The 25,223-nt window shown below is 38.2% G+C and overlaps 1 protein-coding gene across 2 annotated transcripts in view; it reads left to right on the top strand.

Moving 5' to 3' along the window:
- The window catches only part of LOC103743070 (ankyrin repeat and KH domain-containing protein 1-like), a 90,132-nt gene extending 77,499 nt beyond the window's left edge, over window positions 1-12,633 (top strand). The window contains exons 12-15 of one of the 2 annotated variants that reach the window (XM_008844272.2): window positions 10,188-10,315; window positions 11,519-11,662; window positions 12,203-12,257; window positions 12,608-12,633. In XM_008844272.2, coding sequence (XP_008842494.1) covers window positions 10,188-10,315; window positions 11,519-11,662; window positions 12,203-12,257; window positions 12,608-12,618 — 338 coding nt within the window. In that variant the 3' untranslated portion in view covers window positions 12,619-12,633. Of the gene's footprint in view, window positions 1-10,187; window positions 10,316-11,518; window positions 11,663-12,154; window positions 12,258-12,607 lie in introns of both variants that reach the window. The other variant, XM_029568903.1, reaches the window with a different exon arrangement.
- Window positions 12,634-25,223: the final 12,590 nt, after the last annotated feature.

Below are 25,223 nucleotides of genomic sequence, written 5' to 3'. Positions count from 1 at the left end.
AACTAAGTAGTAGTAGGGGACTTAAATACTTCACTGTCTCCATCAGACAGATCAGCCAGACAAAGAATAAACAGATGTCTGAATTAAATGATACCATATATCAAATGGACCTAATAGATATCTACTGAATATTCCACCAAGCACCAATGATTACACTTTCTATTCAGCACCCCATGGAACTTCCTCAAAAATTGATCACATACTGGTCACAAAATAAACCTCAACAAGTACAAAAGCATTGAAATAATTCCATGTATTCTATAAGACCACAATGCAACAAAGCTTAAAGTCAACGCTGAGGAAGATCTAGTCACTGCATGAACTCATGAAGATTAAACAACACACTCCTGAATGATGAGTAGGCCTGTATTAGTTACTTTTCTGTTGCTGTCATAGAAACACTGACCAAAGCAACTTATAAAAGGAAGAGTTTATTTGAGCTTACACTTCCAAGGGGCAAGAGTCCATTGTGGCAGGGGGGCATGGTGGCAGAGGTGGCTGGAGTAGGAGCAGAAGCTAGGGTCTACATCTTCAAGCAGGCACGGGAAGCAAGAAAGAACCTGGAGATCCAGCAAGTCTTAAGAACTCTCTAAGTCCACATGTGCCCAGTGACATGCTTCCTCCAGAATGGCCACACCTTCTGCGACCTCCCAAAACAGCACCACACACTGGGGACAAAATGTCCAAATTTTCCTCTTCCTGCCCTCTAGTAGACTGGACCTGAGTCACCAGTTCTCCTGGTTCTGATGCTGGTTAATAAAACTGACCCAACACAGTTCTGTTTGAATTTTGCATAGTTTATATGACATTTGAGAGGGGGTGACTTACAAAGAAATGACTTCTCATAACCTGTATGCCATTCAAGCCTGCCTTTAGTCTCCATCAGCTTTTGTAGGCCTCGCCTACGCATTGTCTCACCCCATGGTCTGAATGCCTCATTTTGTCCTGCAGAGCCTACGGATGGGCAAGGTATTCATGCGTTTCACCCTGCCATTCTCTCCCCCACTGTTCACCGCTCCCTACCCCAGTCTCTCTCATGGTGTTAGCCTGTGCTTCAATATGGCGGCAGCTCCACCCCTTTTCCCAGGGTGTTTTGTGTCACCCACTCTTCTCAGAGGAGTGAGTAATTTTTGGGCTACAGAGCCTCTATGGTGGACATTTTCATTGAAACCACCACAGGGTCAAAGGAGAAATTAAGAATTAAAGAAAAGTTTTCCTGTAATTCAACAAGAAGGACAATACAACACAACAGTACCTCTGGGACACTTTAAAAACAGCCCTAAGAGGGAAGTTTATAGCTCTAAGTGCCTACATTAAAAAATAAGAAAGAGGGGCTGGAGGGATGGCTCAGCAGTTAAGAATATTGGGTGTTCTTGCAGAAGACCCAGGTTCGAATCCCAGCACCCCCACAGCAGCTAACAACTGTTCATAACTCTAGTCCCAGGGGATCTGACAGCCTCTTCTGACTTCCGCAGGCATTGTACAACACGGGTGCACTTACCTACATGCAGGCAATACACGCGTACACATAAAATAAAAGTAATAAATAAAAAAATTTAAAAAAATAAGAGCACAAATAAATGACAATATTACAACTCAAGACTGGAAAGGCAAGAACAAATGAAACCCAAACCCAGCAGATGAGAAGAAATAACAAAAATCAAAGCAGAACTTAATGAAATAGAAACACAGAAAACAATACAAAGAATAATTGAATCTAAGAGCTGGTTCTTTGAATTGCTAAACAAGATAGATAGACCCTTAGCTCTATTAACCTAAAGAAAGAAAGAGCAAATCCAAATCAACAAAATCAGAAATGAAAGCAAAAATACAACAGACACCCAAAAGATCCAGAACATTATAAGGGACTACTTTGAAAATCTATTAAATTGAAAACCTAAAGGAGGGGCTGGAGAGATGGCTCAGCGGTTAAGAACACTGGTGGTTCTTGCAGAAGACCCAGGCTCAAATCCCAGCACCCACATGGCAGCTAACTCCAGTCCCAGGGAAACCGACAGCCTTTTCTTACCTCCGTGGGCATTGCACAACATGGGTGCACTTACCCACGTGCAGACAATACACACTTACGCATAAAATAAAAATTAATGAATAAAATTTAAAAAAAAAAGAAAACCTAAAGGAAATGGATGGATATCTAAAGTCATGGGAACCATCAAAGTTAAGTCAGGAAGAGATCAGCAGTTTAAACAGATCCATAACATATAAGGAAATTGAAACAGTAATACAAAACCTCCCCACTAAAAAACACCCAGGCCCAGATGATTTTACAGCAGGATTCCACCAGACATTTAAAGAAGATCTACAACCAATGCGACTTGAATTTTTAAAAAAGATAGAAACAGAGGTAGAACTCCAAATTCCTTCTAGGAAGCCAGCATCACTCTAATGCCAACACCAGGTAAAGGCACAATCAAAAATGAAAACTATAGACCCATATCCTTAAAGAACATAGATGCAAAAATTCTCAACAAAATACTTGCAAACCACATATAGATGTGCATCCAAAAGATCATTCACCATGATCAAGTAGGCTTGATGCAGGGATGGTTCAATATACCCAAGTCAATAAATGTCATAAATCATATAAATGGACTCAAATACAAAAACCACATTGTCATTTGAATAGATGCAGAAAAGGCTTTCAACAGAATTCAGCATGCATTCATGATAAAAGTTCCAAATGGAATTGGACTAGAGGGAGTATACCTCAGCATAATTAAAGCTATATACATCAAAACCACAGCCAACATCATTCTAAATGGAAAAAAACCTGGAAGCATTCCACTAAAATCAGGAACCAAACAGTGTTTTCCACTGTCTCCACTCCTTTTCAGTATAGTGCTTGAAACTCTTGGTAGAGCAATAAGACAAGGGAAGGAAATTAAAGGAGTACTAATTGGAAAAGAACAGGTCAAATTATCCCTTTTTGCAGACGATATGATACTATACCTAGATCCCAAAAATTCTATCAGAAAACTAGAGCTGATGGATACGTTCAGTAAAGTGGCAGGTTAAGAAAGTGATCTACAGGAGCTGGAGAGATGGCTCAGTGGTTAAGAGCACTGCTCTTGCAGAGGTCCCAGGTTCGATTCCCAGCACCCGTATGGCAGCTGCAAACTGTCCTTAACTCCAGTTCCAGGGGAATCTGAAGCCCTCTTCTGACCTCCACAGCATTGCACGACATGGGTGCACTCACATACATAGAGGCAATACACTTGTACACATAAAATAAAAAAAAATAAAATATTTTTAAAAATTGATCTACAAAAATCGGTAGCCTTTATATATACCAATAACAAGGAATCAGTAAAAGCACAGGGAAACCCTCTCATTCACAGTAGCCTCAAAATATATTTTTATATATATATATCTTGGAATAAACTTGACCAAAGATATCAAAGACCTCTACAATGAAATTTTTAAATTTATTATCTTTATTATTTTATGTGTATGCATGTATTGCCTGAATGTAGGTAAATGCCCCTGTGTCATGCAGTGCCCGCGTAGGTCAGAAGAAGCTGTCGGATCCCATGGGACTGGAATTAGGGATAGTTGTTAGCTGCCATGTGGGTGCTGGGATTCGAACCCAGGTCTTCTGCAAGAGCAACCAGTATTCTTAACCACTGAGCCATCTTTCCAGCCCCTACAATGAAATTTTTAAATCTTTAAAGAAAGAGATTGAGGAAGACACCAGAAGATAGAAGGACTTCCCATGCTCATGGATTGGAATGGAAGAATTAATATTGTGAAAATTACCATCCTACCAAGAGCAAGATATAGATTCATTGCAATCCCAATAAAAATCCCCATGACATACTTCACAAAATTAGATTAAAAAAAAAATCCTTAAATTTGTATGGAAGCACAAAAGATCCCAGAGAGCCAAAGAAACCCTGAACACAGCAATGCTGGGGGTATAGTAATACTAGATCTCAAAGTATACTACAGAGCTATAGTCATAAAAACAGCATCGTCCTGGCACAAAAATAGACATATAAATCAATGGAACACCATTGAAGACCCAAATATGTGTACAGGCAATTTTAGCCACCTGATATTTGACAAAGGTGCTAAGAACAGACAGTGGAAGGAAGACAGCATCTTTTAACAAATGATGCTAGTAAATCTGGATCTCCACCTATAGATGAATGAAAATAGATCCTTTTCTTTCTCCTTGCACAAAGGTCAACACCAAATGGATCAAAGACTTCACTGTCAAACTTGAAACTCTGAAACTGTTAGAAGAAAACATTGGCAGTAACCTGCAAGATATAGATATAGGAAAGGACTTTCTAAACCAGACACCAGTTGCTCAGGAATTAAGGTCAACAATCAACAAGTGGGACCTTATTAAAACTAAAAAGCTTCTGTACAGCAAAAGAAGCAACCAAGAAAGTGAAGAGAAAACCAACAGAGTAGGAAAAATCTTCACTAGTGACACATCTAAGACAGAGGTTTAACATCCAGAATATATAAAGAACTCAAAAAACAGAACCAAGAAAACAAATGACCCAGTTAAAAGATGGACTAAAGATCTAAACAGAATTCTCAAAGTAAGAAATGAAGATGGCTAAGAAACAGCTTTAAAAGTGTTCAATATTATTAGTAATTAGGAAAATGCAAATTAAAACCACCTGAAGATTTCACCTTACCCCAGTCAGACTGGCTAAGATCAAGAGAACAAATGATACCAAATGCTGGCAAGGATGTGGAGAAAGGGGAACTCTCATTCACTGCTTGTGGGATTGCAAACTTGTACAACCCCTATGGAAAGCAGTGTGGTGAACTCTTAAAAACTAAAAATGTGTATACCTTATGACCTGGTTATACCACTCCTTGGCATATACCCAAAGGACTCAACCTATTGCAGAGACACTTGCACAACCATGTATGTTGCAGCTCTTTTCACAGTAGCTAAGAGATGGAAGCAACCTAAGTGCCCCTCAACTGATGAGTGGTTAATAAAAATGTGGTATATTTACACAATGGAGTTCTACTCAGCAGTAAAGAAAGATGAAATAATGAAATTTGCAGGTAAATGAATGGATCTAGAAACTGTTATACTAAGTAACACAGACTCAGTAAAACAAAAGATGTATGTTCTCCCCCATTTGTGGACCCTAGCACCAAATCCTTATAATAAATAGAATCCCACTGAAATGGGCCAACAGTCCATGGAAAGAGATGATGCAGAGATCTAAAAGTTCAGTGCCTTGCTACAGTGGGAGGAAGATCATCTTACACTTATCACCCTCTTCAAGGCTCAGGGACTTTTGGGGAAAAGGTTGGCAGAAAGAATGTAAGAGTCAGAGGATGGGATGGAGTGTTAACTGGAAGTATCCTCAGACCACTATGCTGGTTATAGTCACACCTTCTTCCCATGCTTGTCAAGGAGTCATTTAGCCCTCCCACACAATCAGTTGACCTTAGCTACATGTGGGGGAGGGGCTAAGAATATATAAGCTGAGAACACTGAGACACCTCTCACCGTTTTGTGCAGCTGTCAGGAAGTCACAGGATCTATATTTGAGTGTGGACTTTCCAGCAAAGGTGTAAATCAGGGCGTACCCACTCTTCTGTAAATAAACCCCCACCCTGTCCTCTAATAAACTCCTTAGCAAACCCAATAAACTCCTTAGGATTTAAAACAAAAAACAAACAAACAAAAAAAAAACAGAGCTAATGAAAAAGTTGACCCCATGTTACCAAATGCTTTGGTCTTTGATTTCTTATTCCTATTCCCACCCCCCATTGTGTGTGTGTGTGTGTGTGTGTGTGTATATATATATATATATCTTTGAGACAGGGTCTCCCTATAGCCCCAGCTGTCCTGGAACTCACTATATAAACTAGGGTGGCCTTGAATTCACAGAGATCACCTGCCTCTTCTGGGATTAAAAACATGTGCCACCCCACCTGGCTATATATATATTTTTTTATGTAACCTGCTACAAGTTATTTCTGGAAGATGTGTTAAAATTTGCCTGTTTTGGAATAAAAATAATTTTTAAAATATTCATTTAAAAAAGATGCATTAGTGTTCTCTTCATCCCTTGTTCTATGTTCTGTGAGCCTTAGGTATAGAGGTTGCATCCTAGATGTGCCAATTAGACTTGGATAATTCACAATCTCTGTGTGACCAGTTGTGGAACTCTCCATCTCTGTCTCTTGAAAAAGAAGCTTCTTTTGGTGGGTGGTGACTGTATACTTGTCTCTAAACTTAAGGATTCATATTTTGCACATAGTAAGATATTACATTTGTTTAGGGATGTCACAGCCTTGGAGTTTTCTCCTAGATCTATGACCTCTCCAGCTACGTGTATTTGGCTAGATTTATAGTATCAGACATGAGTTTCCTCCCATTGAGTGGGCTCTAAGTCCAATTAGGTAGCTGTTGATTACCCCCAAGATAAAAGTGCCACTATTACACCAATGTTGTTTGCTGTGTTGGTCACTGATACGGTTTTTAGGCCTTGAAGCTGGGGTTGAACCATCGACTGATGTTCTCCCTTAGCAGCTTGTATAGTGCTTGCCAAACCTATAAGAGCTAGCTTTCAGGGGAGGTGACTTCCAGGTCAGTTCCAGCTCTATTGCTCCAAATCCTGTGTCCAAAGTATGTCCTGTCTTCATCAATAGGGTCTTACCTTCCAGTTCTGGGAGCCATCAAGAACTGTGAGAGTAGCCCGTGTAATTTTGGGAGTCTCTTGGACTACCCTGGCCAACAACTCGAAGGAGTTTCTCCTGTCTGGCTGTTTCTTGTTATGTAGGCTTCAGCTATAGTCACAGACTCATGTAGAGATATTATATGTATAATTTTTCAGTAGGTTCTTGAACTAATACAATTCCCTCTGGTTTTTTATGCTAGTTAGGCACTATATCTCTCTCCTCATATTTTTTGTTAAGGTATATTCCATAGAAATAACCATTCTAAAATTTTGTAAAGGAAAGGGGAGTTTTAAAAATAAACAGGGAAATCTAAGCGTGTATAAGAATGTTGTTTTTGTTTTAAATTCAGCTTGCATCTATAACTACTATAATGCCATAGGAGTAATTAGTGCTTCCTCTAAGAGGAAAAAAAGTAAGAAAAAGCCATATTAACCATTCTGAGGGAAGAGTGAAGTCAACTGATATTGCCTAAAAATTGTTGAGGATTTAATGTTATCTTCCTTTTAAAACAGTGTTTATGAGTAAGGCTTAGTGAAATAAGAAGTGCAGTGACAATATATACAAGATAGTTGTATGGAATATTTAACTGAAGTTTGTCTAGGCCTAGCTGTAAATAAACATTTTTTTGTTTGTTTGATTGTTTGTTTTTGTCCTTTTTTTTTTTTTTTTTTTTTGAGACAGGATTTCCCTGTAGCCCCAGCTGTTCTGGAACTTGCTATGTAGACCGGGCTGGCCTCAAACTCACAGAGATCTTCCTGTCTCTGCCTCCCAAGTGCTTTCAATTAAAGATGTACACCACCACGCCTGGCTTAAATAAACATTTTTAACCTTGTAGATTTTTAAAAATAATTAATTTTCTGTCTTTATTAGAAGAGGCTAATTAAGATATCTATATAATGAAATATAAGTATTAGAAAATTTTTTCTAATAAGGTATATTGCCTTATTTACCCAATATGACATAAAGTGGGGCCATTGATCATGCCTTGAGGGACATAGGTGTTTATTTATTAAAAGGCACAGAAATTACAAAATTTTTAAATGGATAAATTTTTAAGTCAATAACAACCTGGTTGGTAGGTTTAAGGGACTACTGTAGAAGAGTGCACTCTAGGTATGGTTATTCAACATCCAGAAGGTTACTTACATTACTCTGATACTTTTTAGTACTGTGTAATATTTAGTAAAACCTAAATACTCTTAAATAAACTTTGTTCAGAAATACATTTTATTTTCAAAGTACTCTTTGTAATTGTTGGATAGGCATGTCCTCTGAAAGAACTAACCACAGCTGAATGTCTGAAACTGAACTATTTATAATATAGTCTGTAAAAAATATTAACCTCAATCATACAGAAGTAATAAATAGATGGATAGCTTTTGGAGTACTCTTACTCTTCTTTAAATAAACCATTGTAGCCATACCCAACAACAGCCCTGCTAAAAATATAATCAGGATTTCCCGAATAGGAACACTGTGAGTATAGCCTTTCTAGACTGTAGGAACTGCTATATAATCCCACCATTGAATTTATTATTAGCAACTAATTTATTATTAGAAACTAATCTCATGTTACTAATGTAAGGATATTCATTACTGTCTTGTCTTTCCCACAAGGCTATTTTATGCAGTTTGGGATTATGCTTAGCTAAAAATTAAATAAAACCAAACTGTGAGGTTTTTGTTTTACATAAAATATTTTCTCACATTTAAAATAAGTACAGAATTAAAGACTCATGAATATTTGTTAGTCTTAATATTCTAGTAGAGACCTTTTGAAATTATAAAAGATAGCTAACCTAAAAGCTAGTTCCTTTTTTCTAGGGCTCAAAAATGATTTATCCATCAAAGAGACTAGGGTGTTGTGGCTATGATTCATTTGGTAAATTGCTTGCCTAGCATACCTGAAGCCCTAGGTTTGATACCTAGTAGTAAATAAACCAAACTGGTAGAAGAAAGAAGAAAGAGAGAGGAGAGGGAGAGGAGGAGACGAGAAAAAGAAGTTAGAGAGCCAGCTGTGTAGTACATGCCTATAACCCTAGTTTTCTGGAGGCTGAAGCAGGAGGATTTCGAGTTTGAGGATAGCCCACTATGTATCAAGTTCAAGGCCAGTCTGGACTATTTAATGAAACCCTGTCTCCAAAACACGTGTGTGAGAACACAAGCAATACAAAATAAAAACTAAGAATATTTTGAATAATTTACTAAATAGTCTTCAGATAGCATTTAGATAATGTTCTTTTTCCTCTCCATATCCAGCTCTCTTTGAGTTTAAAAATAATACAAGGCTGGAGAGATGGCTCAGCAGTTAAGAGCACTGACTGCTCTTGCAGAGGACCAGGTTCAATTCCCAGCACCCACATGATGGCTAACAACCATCTGTAACTCCAGTTCCAGGGGAAATCAGTGCTGTCCTCCGACCTCCATGGGCATTTCACGACATGAGTGCACTTACACACATGCAGGCAATACACTCATACACACACACACACACACACACACACACACACACACAAATAAAAATTAAAAAATACAATATAAAGAATTTTATTTCTCTTGAATATTGCTTTAATTCCTGTTTTGAAACCTGGCTATGTTGCCTTTTTCTAGAAATAGATGAAAATTGTCTTTGAAATATTTTGAGAGTTACATATAGTAGTATAATTTGATGCTTATGTCAACTTGTACATATTCATTAATCTTAGTTTCTAGATTTATCATTTTAAAAGTAGTCTGGAATGATCTCCAATTACTTGCAACAATGTGGATGAATCTCACAAATATAATATTGAGTCAAAAAAGCCAGACACAAAAATGTGCATTATATGATTCTATTCATATAAAATTTAAAAACTGGGGCTGGAGACATGGCTCAGTGTGTTGGTCGTACTTGCAGGAGACCTGTGTTCGAAACCCAGCACCCACATGGCAGCTAACAACTGTCTGTAACTCCAGTCCCAGGAGATCCGACAGCGTCTTCTGACCTCCATGGGCATTGTATGACACGGGTGCACATACTTACATGCAGGCAATACATGCATACACATAAAATAAAAATAATAAAAAAAAATTTTAATTAAAAACTAAAGCCATGGACTGAGCGTGGTGGTGCACGCCTTTAATCCCAGCACTTGGGAGGCAGAGGCAGGCAGATCTTTGTGAGTTCGAAGTCAGCCTGGTCTACATAGTGAGTTCCAGGACAGCTGGGGCTACAAGGAGACCCTGTCTCAAAAAAGAAAAAAAAAAAAACAAAAAACCCAAAATTAAAGCCAGTTTAGAAGTAAGAGCTGTAGTTACCATTGTGGGGAGTAGGAAGTGACTGAAAAGATGCATAAGATTGGACTTCTGCTATGTGGATAGTGTTCTCTTACTTGGTTTGTGTGTTGGTTATACAGGTGTGTTCATTTTGTGAAAAAAATTCAAGACTATACACTTTTGATTTATACACTGTGAACTGGCTTGATTGTAGCCTTTGCTAAGATTGTTGTTTTTCTTTAAAGGTGCCAATGTGAATAGGGCTACAGCCAATAATGATCACACAGTAGTGTCACTGGCATGTGCAGGAGGCCACCTGGCAGTAGTTGAACTACTCTTGGCTCACGGAGCTGACCCTACTCATCGACTCAAGGTATTCTTCTTAATAATATATAAGTAATTTCAACTGGGGCATGGTCGCACATGCCTGTTAATCCCATTACTGGGTAGGCTGAGGCAGTAGAGTTGTTGCCAGTTCAAAGCCAACCTGGGTTACAGAGAGACTCTGTCTCCAAAACCAGAGCTATAAGATATAACATTGCTAAAGGTATCTTGGGGCTGGAGAGATGCTGCAGCATTAAGAGCATTGACTGCTCTTTTAAAGGACCCAGGTCTGTTCCCACCATTCACATGGCAGCTAATAATGGTCTGTATCTCTAGTTCTAGGGGATTTGACACCATCTTCTGACCTCCTTGGGCATTGCAAAACATAGGTGGACTTAACAGATGCAGGCAATATACTCATATACATAAAATAAAAATAATAAAAATTTTTTTAAGTTATGCTTAGAAACTGGGTGTGGTAGCACATGTCTTTGATCCCAGCACTCAGGAGGCAGAGGCAGGTGGATTTATCTGAGATTGAGGCCTGCTTGGTCTACATAGCAAGTTCCAGGTCACCTGAGGCCACAGGGAGACCCCCATCTCAAAACAAAACAAAAAACAAAAGGTTTTGGGGGGCTTGGAATGCTGGCTCAGCAGTTAAGAGCATTGACTGCCCTTGCAGAGCAAGAGGCTCATTGCCAGCTAAAAACTATTTCCAGTTCCAGGAGAGCCTATACCCTCTTCAGGCCTCTGCAGGCATTGCATGCCATGGATGCAGTTACATATATGCAGCAGAACACTCATACACATAAAATAAAATTAATTTTATAAAAAGTATACTTAAGCTGCTTGTGGTGGTACATGCCTTTAAATCATAGCACTCAGGAGGCAGAAGCAGGCAGATCTCTGAGAGATTGAAGCTAGTCTGTTCTGCATTGTGAATTTGAGGCCAGCTGGAGCTACAGGGAGACCCTGTCTCATAAAACAAAGAAACAAACAAAAAAGTATGCTTGATCTTTTAGTGCTTAATATTTGTACTATTTAAATGAGATCTGAGCTGGCTGTAGAGGTGCTTGCCTTTTAATCACAGTATTTGAGTTCAAAGTCATGTGGGTTACATGGCAAGACCCTGTTTCAAAATCATAAGATTAAAATACACCTGATTTTGTATAAGTAATAAAGCTAAATGTATTTATCAGTCAGATTATTACAGAAAATTTATGAATTAACTATGGTGTCAATTCTTCCTTAGGATGGCTCAACAATGCTTATTGAAGCTGCAAAAGGTGGCCATACTAATGTTGTTTCTTACTTGCTGGATTATCCAAATAATGTTCTGTCAGTTCCCACCACAGACGTGTCTCAGCTTACCCCTCCTTCACAAGATCAAGCTCAGGTAAAGTAAAATGAACTTTATTTGTTAATATAAGTATTCTTCAATGTGATTGAACATTTTTGGTTTAAGGAATGTCTTGGTTTTTTTCTATAAGTTGTCCTGGAAACTTCTGGCATACCCCAATTCAATAAATATGTGTGTTTTTATTTTCTCTTTTATTCATATAGAATTTGAAAATGATTAAATTGGCCAGTATATAGTGAATATGTGACTTGTACCTCTAAATGGGACTGGTGAGGTTTTGCTCAGCAGGAGAGTAAATTACTATCATTTAACTTAAATCATTGACTACTTTGTACATTGTGTCAGTATTCTTAGTCAATATTCTAAGAAATTATTCCTTGGTGAAGGCTTTCAAAAATTTTTAGCCTTTAAGAAAGAAATAAAGTGAATTTGATGGTTTATGAGTAAACTTAAAATAATATATGTTTTATTTATGGGACTTTTTTGTTCTCTGATCTGAGATGACTTTTTTCTGAGTTGACTTTTTAGGTTCCACGTGTACCAATACATACACTTGCTATGGTTGCTCCTCCCCAGGAACCTGACAGAACTTCCCAAGACCCATCTGCTGCCCTTTTAGGAGTACAGAAAGGTTAGTTGTTGAATTATTTTCTTTAAAATTGATACTTTTTCTCCTAATTAATAAATCTGTACTTTAATGGTACATATAATATACCTATTTTTAATTAAGATATATAATTTTAACAAACAGTATTGTCACAAGATACTAAAATAGGAAAAATTTTAAATGCTGTAAAAATGACTTACTGTTTTCCTGTTAACATACTTCTAGATGTAGTTTTCAGTTGACCACAGGTAAAATAATTTACTTAAAAAGTAAATTAAGCTTTTTAATTACATTCAAATAGAAAAATTTGTTAGACATTCATTTTCTATCTAACACCTTTGTTTTGTTTTGTTATGTTATGTTTTTTGAGACAGGCTCTTGCTGAGTAGCTGTCTCTGACCTGGAACTCACTATGTAGATCAGGCCGGGCCTAAACTTGTAGCAGTCCTCCTTCCTCTACCTCTTCAATGCTGGGATTATAAGTATATGCCACCTTACCCAACGTCTACTTAACAATTCTTTAGCTAAACACTGGTAAAATAATAATGAAACTGTGTTGGCTGCCTATGTAAATCTTTATAGTACCAGTTCAATTAAAAAGAGGCTGAAAAATTATATTTTATTTATGTAATGCTGGAATATAGTGAGTGAATTTGGGTACATAACTATTAGTATGTATACCTAAATGATTATCAAAATATATATAAATAAAATTTAAATGACCTTTTAAAATGATTTTTTGGCATTTAAGTCAGTGTTTCACAGTGTAGTCCAGGCTACCTTCAAGCTTATGGGAATATTCCTGCTTCGGTCCTCCAAGTACTGAGATTATAGGCATGAGCCACCATACCTCTATTTAGAGGAATGTAACTCTTTTAAGGAGTCAAACTTAGGAACTCTGGTTTTGTTCTCCTGTCTTTTCACTTGCAGATATAAAGTGTCTTCACTTAATGATTATGTACTGTACTGAGTTTTCTGAAAGAAATAATTTGTAGGATTTTAAAAACTGCATAAGGATTGGGGCTGTTACTTAGTGGTAAAACACTTGTGTAGCATGCATGAGACTCTGGGTTTTATCACCAATACTCATCCCCACCCCCCAAAAAAACCTAACATATAGAAGTTTATGAATATATCTCATTTAGTGTAAATAATGGCCTATTGAAATCACAATTAGATGTATAAGTGTTTGGTAATGTCTTTAATATTATTATTTAAGAAAAACTGGTTTAAAGTAACTATAGTAGTAAATAGAAAGCTTTTACAAATTAATTTATTTAGTGAGGTGAAGGCATGTATGTCATGGCTAATATGTGGAGATCAGAAAACAGTTACAGGACTCAGTTCTTGACTTCCACCGTGTGGGTTACAGGAATTGAACTCAGGTCATCAGGCTTGGTGGCAAGCGCTTTTACTTGCTGAATCATCTCACCAGCTCCCAAGGATTACTTGATTTCTTTTCTTTTTTTGTCTTAATTTTAGAAGATATTTTATTTATTTTTATTTTATGTGTGTGTTGCATGCGTGATGTAAGTGTACCATATGTGTACAATGCCTGAGGAGGTCAGAAGAGGGTGTTACATCCCCTGGAACTGGAGTTATAGATTGTTGTTAGCCACCATGTGGATGGTAGTAACCAAACCTGGGTCCTTTGCAAAAGCAACAAATGATCTTAACTGCTGAACCATCTTTTCAGCCCAGGATTACTTAATTTCTAAATTATTAGTTTCAAGGATGAAATATCAGTAGTCTCTCTGAAGTAAGCTATTTCTAGTAGTTTTCTACTAGATCCAGGGGTATAGAGACAAGGTCTCTTTATTTTTTTCATGCTGGCCTTCAATTCCTGGGCTAAAGTCATCCTCTGTCTCAGCCACCTGAGGCCTAGGACCACAGAAATGTATCAGCTTGCATAGATTTTCTCACTGTGTTAATCTTAACAATTAAAATGCAAAGAAAGCATGCATTTTTAGAGGAATCCGAACATCTTAACCAGCTAATACACTTTCTTAAAATATTTTAAGCTAAATGCCTCCTTTATTTTTCATTTTGTTTTTCTGATTTAAAAAATTTTAATTTATTACTATGCATGTGTGTACATGATATGTGGGGGGCGCACTCTGTGTTGAAGTCAGAGAAAACTTTGTGGATTCAGTTCTCTCTTTCCACCTTTACTTGGGTTTTAGGGATCAAACTGAGGTCACCAACCTTGTAGCAAGCATCTATACCAGCTGGGTCATCTTCACAGGCTCTCTTTACTGATTTTTAAGACAGGGTCTCACTGTATAGTCTAGGGTGGCCTGTGTGATACAGGCTAACTCACCAGTCTAAATGCCTCTGCTTCCCAAGTACTGAGATTGCAGGTTTGTGCCACCATACTTGATTTGTTTTTGTGTTTTGTATGGCTAAATTTTATAGAAGGCTGTGAGAATTTGGGCTTGGGAAATTCAGTATTTAACAGGAAGTCACTTTAAAAAGATCACAGAAACCCACAAAATTACAAATAAATAAGTTAGATAAACTATGTTCAGAGAGGAATAAAGCATTCTAACCTTAGAGTTAATATGTCAGTAGCTGGAATGTTTGGATAGTGATCTTAAAATTGATATTTAAATGAGTAATCAAATGTGATTTTGTTTTGTTTAGAAATGAAATTTTTGCTTAGAGCCTGTCTTAAACTAAACATCTATTTATTTTCTCAACTTTGATGTTTTATTACCTACTGAATGGAATAAAAATGGACTATCTAAGAATCCTTTGATTTTTACTGAATTATTAAAGAAGGAATGTAGTTACCCTTTTTTAATAAGTATTTTTATTTATTATTTTCATTTTATGTGTATGAGTGTATTGCCTGCATGTATGTGAGTGCACCCATGTCCAGCAATGCTGCAGAGGTAGGAAGAGTGCTTCAAATTCCCCTGGAACTGGAGTTATGGATGGTTCATAGTCGCCATGTGGGTGCTGGGACTTGAACCCGGTTCCTCTGCAAGAGCAGTCAGTGCTTTTAACCACTGAGCCATCTCTCCAGCCCCAGAACATAGTTAACTTTAAAAAAAATTATTATTTATATTTTATGTGTATGAGTATATTGCCTGCATGTAGGTAGGTGCACCGGTGTTGTGCAATGCCACAGAGGTTAGAGGATGGTGTTGGATCCCCTGGAACTAGAGTTACAGACAGTTGCTAGTCACCATGTAGGTGCTGGGAACCGAACCCTGGTCCTCTTAACCAAGCTGAGCCATCTCTCCAGCCCCAGTAGCTAACATTTTTAAAAAAAAATTTTTTTTATTATTTTTATTTTATGTGTATGCATGTATTGCCTGCATGTAGGTAAGTGACCCGTGTTGTACAGTGCCCATGGAGGACAGAAGAGGCTGTCAGATCCCCTGGAACTGGAGTTACGGACAGTTGTTAGCTGCCATGTGGGTGCTGGGATTCGAACCCGGGTCTTCTGCAAGAACAATTAGTGTTCTTAACCACTGAGCCATCTCTCCAGCCCCCATAGTTAACATTTTTAGCTAAACACTTGGCATCTTCTTAGCTGCCTAGCAATTATAAAGGTTCACACAGTAATAATAATGCATTATGTTAAAATGCTGTGCTAGTAAAAAAACAAAAATCAAATGCATTATAGATTATTTGTTGCTATGAATTCTTTTTTTTGTAGCCCTGGCTGGCCTGGCCTGGAACTCACCCTATAGACCAGGCTGACCCCAAACTCACAGAGATTCTCCTGCCTCTGCTTCCTGAGTGCAGAGATTCAAGGCATGTGCCACCACACACCACACCCCTGTGAATTTTTTAAAAAATACTTTATTTTTATTTTATGTGCATTATTAGTGTATTGCCTGCATGTGTGTAAATGCATCAGTGTCCTGCGATGCCTGTGGTGGTCAGAAGAGGGTGTTGGATTCCCTTGGAACTGGAGTTACAGACAGTTGTTAGCTGCCTTGTGGGTACTGGGAATCAAACCTGGGTCCTCTGCAAGAGCAGCCTGTGCTCTTAACTGCTGAGCCATCTCTTCGGCCCCCTATGAATTAATGGCTCAGTGGTTACATGAGTATTTAATATTCTTCCAGAGGATGAAAGTTCAGTTCCCAGCACCCATAGCTGCCTATAATTCTAAAGGGGATCCAACAGCCTCTTTAGCCTCCAATGACACCTATATACACATGGCATATACTCAAACAGACACACATATATCTAAGAAATAAAATTCAGGGTTCTTTTTTGTTTTTTTTTAAGTCATTTGGCCGGGCATGGTGGTGCATGCCTTTAATCCTAGCACTTGGGAGGCAGAAGCAGGCGGATATTTATGAGTTCTAGCCTGGTCTACATAGTAAGTTCCAGGACAGCTGGAGCTACAGGGAGACCCTGTCTCAAAAAGCCAAAAATAAAAGTTATTTGATGGGGCTGGAGAGATGGCTCAGCGGTTAAGAACACTGGTTGTTCTTGCAGAAGACCCAGGTTCAAATAACAATTCATAACTCCAGTTTCAGGGAATCCAATGCCCTCTTCTGGCCTCTGCAGGTATCGTACACTTATATACATGCAGGCAATGAGTGAACATAGACTCATACAAGGCAATACATACACATAAAATAAAAATAAAATAAATAAAAAATTTAAAAAGTTTAAAAAAAAAGTCATTTGATGATGTAAAGGCATACTCTGGACATGAGCAGTCATGTTAGAAATAAAAGTCTATCTTAAAACAGGATACTAATTTTGATTACATTTTTTTTTATGTATATGTGGGGAGGCAATACATACACATAAAATAAAAATAAAATAAATAAAAAATTTAAAAAGTTTAAAAAAAAAGTCATTTGATGATGTAAAGGCATACTCTGGACATGAGCAGTCATGTTAGAAATAAAAGTCTATCTTAAAACAGGATACTAATTTTGATTACATTTTTTTTTATGTATATGTGGGGACACACATTGGGTGTGTGGTGTGTGTGTGTGTGTGTGTGTGTGTGTGTGTGTGTGTGAGAAGGTCAGATGACAATTTGCAAGATGAAAGTTTTGTTTTGTTTTGTTTTTTTGTCCTTTTTGAGACAGGGTCTCCTTGTAGCCCCATCTGTCCTGGAACTCACTATATAGACCAGGCTGGCCTTGAACTCACAGAGATCCACCTGCCTCTGCCTCCCAAGTGCTGGGATTAAAGGTGTGCACCACCACGCCTGGCAAGATGAAAGCCTTTTAAAGCTAAAAATGATGCAAGGATAAAATACATTTTTCTTCTTTTCTTTGTGGTACTGAGTATTGAACCCAGCGCCTCACATGTAGTACGTTAGCACCCTCCTACAGAAGTATACCCCCAGCCCAACACATCCTTTTTTCTCAAGCCCTCTTGATAAGTTATTCCTTTCCTCTGAACTTCTGTAGTACTTTATTGTATCTTCCTCTGACTTGTCACTCCCATCTCTTTTAGACTTCAAATGTACGACACTGAATTAATCACACTCCAACTTGCATGTTTTGTAATCTAGACTCTCTCCTGTTTTTTCCCTTCCACTACTTCCACAATGTGTCTGGGGTACATATTCTTTGTCTTATGTAGAAAATGCTCATTACTCTGTACTTCTCGATTGGAGGGGGGGTTACTTGTGAGCATGCACACATGTATGTGTGCATGAGTGCAGGTGCATGCATCTTTGCAGGCCAGAGGTTGATTTGAGTGTCGTCCTCTATGACTCTCCAACTTATTTTTCGAGATAGGGTTTCTTATTGGACCTGATGCTCAGCTCACTGATTTGGCTAGAGTAACTGGCCAGCAGTCCCAGGGATCCTCTGTCTCTCCTTTCCCAATGCTGGGGCTACAGGCATGGACTGCTATACCTTGTGTGCTAGCTTGTTTCTCTAATGCTGTGACAAAACAGTCTGACCAATACCAACTTGGGGAGGAAATGGTTTATTTGGCTTACATCTCCTGGGTCACAGTTCATCACCGAGGAAGCTCAAGGTAGAAACTTAGGGCAGGAACCTGGAGGCAGGAGCTGGAGCACAGGCCATGTAGGAATGCTGCTGACTTGCTTCTCTGGCCCATGTGCTGCCTGCTTTCATATACAATGCAGGACAACCTGCTCATGGGTGGCCACCCACTGTGGGCTGGGCCCTCCCATATCACTCAACAATCAAGAAAATGCCCCACAGACATTGCCACAGGCCAGTCCAATGGAGCAATCCCAATTGAGGCTTCCTCTACCCAGGTCTGTCAAGTTGACAACTAAAGCTATCCAGCGCACCTGGCTTTTTATGTGGATGTTGAGGATCCAAATTCAGGTCCTCATGCTTGCATAGCAAGCACTTTACTGACTGAACCATCTTCCTAACCCCTACTCTGTGTGTTGGTGTGTGTGTGTGTGTGTGTGTGTGTGTGTGTGTGTGTGTGTGTGTGTACAAAAGGATCAGAAGTTCAAGATCAGCTTTGGCTCATGAGATTCTGTCTCAACAAGGTAAAACAAAACATGCTATAATTAAAGAGGGTGTTTAATCAAGAAGCAGTTTTGGAGAGACTAACAAAATGGCTATATAGTGAAGAGTGTGTACTGCTCTTAACCAAGGACCTGAGTTCAGTTCACAGCACCCATGTCCAACAACTCACAACTGTTTGTAGCTCCAGCTCCAGAGGGATCTGATGCCTCTGACCTCTGCTCAAACGTGCACATACCCACCACACACACATACATATAAGCCTAACACAAATCCTCTGAGACTGAGAGAGGAGAATCACCAAGTCCAAGGCCAGTGTGGACTACAGAGCAAGACCTTGTCTTTAAAAAGAAGAGTACCATTCCAAAATGGTGGTCTTTAAAGAGGTTGGAAACAGAAGTTAAAGTGTAAAGTAAAAGTGAACATGCCACTTAATTGTTTATTGGAACTGGTAATATGAATTCTCACATTTTCATATGAAATCATCAAATTATATAGAAAAACTATACCATGATTAAAATTGAATTCAAATTTTACTAATATTCTCTAGTCATTTTTAATTTACAGAACCATGCTCTATAAGCTTTAACAATGTGGGGTTTTTTCATTTATTTTTATTTTATGTGTATGAGTGTTATGCCTTCATGTGTGTAAGTGCACCTATGTTGGGCAGTGCCTGTGGAGGACAGAAGAGAGCATCAGGATCCCCTGGAAATGGAGTTACAAACAGTTGCTTGCCACCGTGTGGGTACTGGGATTTGAACTGGGTCTTCTGCCAGAACAGCCAGTGCCACTGAGCTATCTCTCCAGCCCCCGCAGTGTGTTTTTTTATTTGGGGATTTTGTATGGGCGCTTTTTTAAAAAAAAATTTTTGTTTATTATTTTTTGTGTGTATGTGTGTATTGCCTGCATGTAGATAAGTGCACCTGTGCTGTGCAATGCCCACAGAGGACAGAAGAGGCTCTCGGATCCCCTGGAACAGGAATTACAGACAGTTGTTAGCTGCCATGTGGGTGCTGGGATTTGAACCCTGGTCTTCTGCAAGAACAGCCAGTATTTTTAACTGCTGAGCCATTTCTCCAGCCCTGTGTGTGTTTTTTTAAGACAGAGTCTCACTATGTAACCCTAACTGGGTTGGACCTTGGTATGTAGATCTGGCTGGCCTCAAACTCATAGGAATCTGCCTACCTCTACTTCCTGAGTGCTGGGATTAAAGGGGTGCATCACCCCTTAACAAGGTATTTTTACATAAAACCTTGTAATAAGGTATTTTTAATGAAAGACAGGTTGAATGAATCTGTTATGTAACACAAATGGTCTATCTTTGGATATCCTTGGTTAAGAGATTTCTGTGTTCAAATTGTATAGCATGTCTTATTACTTTGGGAAATATTTAAACATAAAGGAAAAATGAGTCAGTTTTAGTGGCTTGAGTAACTATAAATCTTGAGTCTAACTAAAATAAGAATTTTATTACATTGAATCCTAGGACACAACATACATCTCTTAATCAAAATTAGAAATTCTAGGGGTTGGAGAGATGGCTCAGTGTTTCTGAACACCCCGACTGCTCTTGCAGAGGACATAGATTTGGTTCCTAGCACCTAACAGCTGTTCATAACTCCAGTTCTAGGGGATCCAGTGCCTTCTTCCAGCCTCCATAGGCGTTACATGAACAGGTGTACCTTACATGCATGCAGGCAAAACACTGATACACATAAAATGAAAATAAATAAATAATAGAGGTTATAGAAAACAAAACAAATTCTGGGCCTGCAAGATGACTCAGCAGCTAAAAGCTCTTGCCACTGAACCTGATGATATGAGTTGGATCCTTGGCACACACATGGTGGAAGGAGAGAACTGACCGACTCCTACAAGTTGTTCTCTGACCTCCACATGTGTGCTGTGGTATGTATGCCTATACATATATATGCACACAAATAAATGAATAAAAACTTTAGAATACAAATTCCATTAGATAGTATATACTCTACCTACATGTGTGTTATTTTCTCTCTCTCTCTTTTTTTTTTTCGTGTGTGTGTGTGTGTGTGTGTGTGTGTGTGCCTGTAGCTAGCCTGGAACTTGCACACCATGCCTGCATTTTTGTGTTATTTTCAATTCCGTTTCATCAACTTTACTTTCTGTTTAAGACCCTATTGAGCCTGGGCTTGGTGATCCATGCCTTTAATCCCTGCACTCAGAGGAAGAGGCAGGAGGATCCCTGTGAGCTTGAAGCCAGCCTGGACTACACAGCAAGTTCCAGGTGGTACTTGTTGAGACCCTTTTTTTTGTGATTTTGGTTGTGAGCCTGCACCAGCTCCCCAACCCAATGAGACCCTTTTCTTAAAAAAATTATGTTTGAGTATTTTATGTATATGTATGTAAATCCATTTGTGAACTGCACATGGAGGCCAGAAGAGGTTGTCAGATTCCCTGGAACTGGAGTTGGGGACAGTTGTTAGCTTCCATGTGGGTGTTGGGAACTGAACCCAACTCCCCTCTGGAAGAGCAGCCAGTGCTCTTAACCACTGAACCATCTCTCCAGCCCCAGTGAAACCTTGTTTTTAAAAACAAACCTATTAGAATGATGTTTAAAAATCATTTTAGTAGAGTACTGTGTGATGATAGAAGAAAACAAGGGATTTGTAGAATAAGATTTAGATTTGATCAGAGAAAAACCAATAAGGAAGTACGAAACCAATTCTAAATTTGTTTTTAGATAATATATTTTTCCTTTGGTCATTTTTTTTTCTTTTAAAAAAACTTTATATTTATTTATTATGTGTGTGTGTTACATTGAGCATGTGGAAGTCAGAGAACAACTTGGGGAGTTAGTTCTTTCCTTCTACCATGTGGGTTCCAGGGATCAGACTCAGATGGTCAGGCTTGGCAGCAAGCACTTTTATGGACTGAGCCACGTCACCAGCCCTGGTCATTATTTTTCTTTTGCACAGTTTAAACTTAAATAATAGGGTTAAGCTCATCTCAGTAGTAAGCTAAATATTTAACAAGTACATGCCTACCTCACTTCCTCAATACTCATAAAAATGCATGCATGCATGCATGCATACATACGGACATACGTACAACACCTAGCATGCACAGGTCCCTGGGTTTTCTTCCCAGCACTGCAACAAGAGAAAAGGTTTGAGGATGTAACCCAGTGGTAGAGTGCTTGCCTAGCAGGCACAAAGCCTTGGATTCAATCCCAAGTACTGCTGAATAATAATAATAAGAGTAAAGGCAATTTTAAAGCTGTCTCTATATCATAGTTTTTACTGTATACTTTTTCAGTTTTGTTATTAGAAAAAGTATAAGCAAAGAAAAAACAGGAAAGAAACTAAACAAAAAGAGATAAAGTAGTGATTTTGCCTTTATTTCTAAATATACTTGCTATGTCATTCCATGATATCCATATACATATTAATTAATTTATTTATCCTTTTATATCTGATAGTGAGAAATGTTCAGAATAATTGGAAGTCTTATTTTTTGCTGTTTTTAAAAAAATATTTTATTATTTTTATTTTATGTGTATGAGTGTGTTGCCTGCATGTATGTGAGTATACCCGTGTCATGCAATGCCGCAGAGTTTAGAAGAGGGCTTCGGATTCCCCTGGAACTGGAATTAAGGACAGTTTGCAGCCACCGTGTAGGTACTAGGAATTGAACCCAGTTCCTCTGCAAGAGCAGTCAGTGCTCTTAACTGCTGAGCCATCTCTCCAGCCCCTTTTTATTGTTTTATAATACTACTTCATAATAAATTTTTGCTTCCAAATGAGCACTTGTCAAATGTTTTACCCAATAACTCGTATTTCTACAGCTTCTAGGTGACATTCTGTTTTCACAACCCTATTTTATTGAGATGTTATAGCTTGTGTTAGGGTTTTGATATGTATTTAGACAATTCTAACTCTCTGGCTTTGGATATTTAAACTATTTACCATTTGAGGGAGGGACCTATTATTATGCATTACATTTAAAAAAATTTATTTGTGGGGGGCTGGAGAGATGGCTCAGTGGTTAAGAACGCTGGTTGTTCTTGCAAAAGACCCTGGTTGGAATCCCAGCACCCACATGGCAGCTAACAACTCTCAGTAACTCCAGTTTCAGGAGATCTGACAGCTGTTTTGACCTCCATGAGCATTGCACTTGCCTACATGCAGGCATAACAGCTCATACACATAAAATAAAAATAATAAATAAAATTTTAAAAACAAGTTTTTATTTGTGGGTGTGCATGTGTGCGTGCATGCACACTGCACACATGTCACAGCACTTGTGGAGATCAAAGGACAATTTGAGGAAATCGGTTCTCTCCACCATGTAGAGCCCAGAAATTGAACTCAGTTTGCCGGGCTTGATACAAGCAAGTGCCTTTACCTACCAAGCCATCTCCCTGGCCCCATGTCCTACCTTTTTAATGCTCAGTATGTTGTAGTTTTTAGTCTCTCTTTTCTGTAAAATGTTACTCTTAGTCCTTCATACTATTTGCTAGTAAGGTAGAGAGTGTCATTCCTGTTTGTTACTGTTCTTAAAAATTCTATTCTGGGGCTGGGGATTTAGCTCAGTGGTAGAGCCCTGGGTTTGGCCCTTAACTCGGGAGCGGGGCGGGGGGGAGACAAAATAAAAATTCTATTCTTATTGTGGATTATCTTGCTATGTATAGATTTTTAAACCTGTGAATGCCTAATGTGGTCATAATATAATTACCATTCTGGTTAGTGTTAATCCTAAGTGCAAAAATTACATAGTAGCTACACAAGGGTAGTTTGAAACTGAAGTATATTTATAAGAGAATTCAGTCTCTGATGAGCTTCTAAATGTAATCTGATTATGTCATTACATTTATTATAAAACTGAAATTTTTCTGTGCTGTGCTAGTAGATTTACATGTTGTTATTTGTAACAGTTTAACCTCTTTTTTCTCACCTGTTATTGTTGTAAAGGACTTTAAACAAATAAATTCAAACATTAGCTCCTGAAAGGTCTTATGGAAATAATAACCAAATTATCTCCAAAATCTAATGACTTTTTCTCTAAAAGAATAGTCTTGGGGTTGGAGAGATGGCTCAGCAATTAAGAGCACTGACTGTTCTTACAGAGGACCCAGGTTCGATTCCCAGCACCCACATGGCAGCTATGAACCGTCCTTGACTCCAGTTCCAGGCAACTCTGAAGCCCTCTTCTGACCACCGCAGCATTGCACAACACGAGTGCACTCACATACATGCAGGCAATACGCTCATATACATAAAATGAAAATAATAAAATATTTTAAAAGAATAGTCTTATCCCACCACTTTGCTCAGGTAGAAATGAAATTAAATGTGACATTATGTTTTGCTAAAGTTTGCTTAAGGAATAAATAAGCCTCTGGAATTGATAGCAGTATGATACTGAAACTGGTCTTCTAACCTTGCTGAAGACAGTAACTAGGGGAAAAAGAGTCTTTTAGCAAGTTGTATAATATACTTATTTGAACGACCTGAATTTTTAAAATTTTAATCTTTTAGAGATGTGATTTTACTGTATTGGCCTTGAATTCTAAATCCTCTTGTCTCAGTCTGCTAAGAACCTGGGGTTAGAGGGTTGTGCTACCTGGCCTAATTTGCAGTTTTAAGATCTGATTTATTTTCCTTTAGTGCTTAAGTCACCCCCTTGCAATTTAGAACATTGCATTGTGAGATAGAGGCCAGCCTTGTCTTCATAACAAGTTCCAAGTTAGCAGTGGGTGTGTGTGGGGGGTCTCAAAAACAAGCAAACAAACAAAAGAAGCAAAACCAAAAAAATCTTAAATGATCTATGATATTCACATGTTAACTACAGTTCAGGAGAATAACCAGCAACTTATTTCATCCAGTATTTTTTAAAGATAGCTTTGTCTGTAATTTACATGCCATCAAGTTCTTTCATTTAAAAATATACAGTGCACTGTGTTTTAGTAAAGTTACCAAGTTTTGTGACAGTCTCCACCTGGTTTTGTGGGGATCCTCATTACTGTTTTTTGAGACAGTCTTACCGTGTAGTTCAGGCTGGACTCAAAGTCTTGATTTTTCTTTCCTCGGCCTCTCAGTTGCTGGGATTTCAGGCATTCACTACTCTACATTGCTCCCATTTAGTTTTAACAGTTCTACTGTCACCAAAAGATCTTCCAGTCTCATTCTCACTGCCATAGCCTAAGGCTACTACCTTAATATGGATAGATCCTATCTATATATTTACCTTTTCTATATAAATTTGATATAAATGAAATGATTTGATGCATAGTTTTGTGCCTGGCTAATTTCATTTATCACCATATTTTTAAAGTTCATCTGTGTTGTTAAATGTATTAGTAATCCTGCTTCCTCTAAAGTCTTAGTTCTTCCTAAATAAGATTCATCCCCAAATTTGCCTTACACAAATCAAAAAGTCTATCAAGAAGTATATTCCTCCCTTTTAAGACTGTTGATAATTATTTTTCAGCAGATTTGTTATAAGGTGGAAAACTTAAGTATGTTTACTGCCTTAAATAATGTTTTATTTTTTAATTTTTAAAATT

This window comes from Nannospalax galili, unplaced genomic scaffold (assembly GCF_000622305.1).
Source record: "Nannospalax galili isolate Female #2095 unplaced genomic scaffold, S.galili_v1.0 scaffold760, whole genome shotgun sequence".
Classification (NCBI taxonomy): Eukaryota; Metazoa; Chordata; class Mammalia; order Rodentia; family Spalacidae; genus Nannospalax; species Nannospalax galili.
This window is presented reverse-complemented; position numbering and strand designations above follow the sequence as displayed.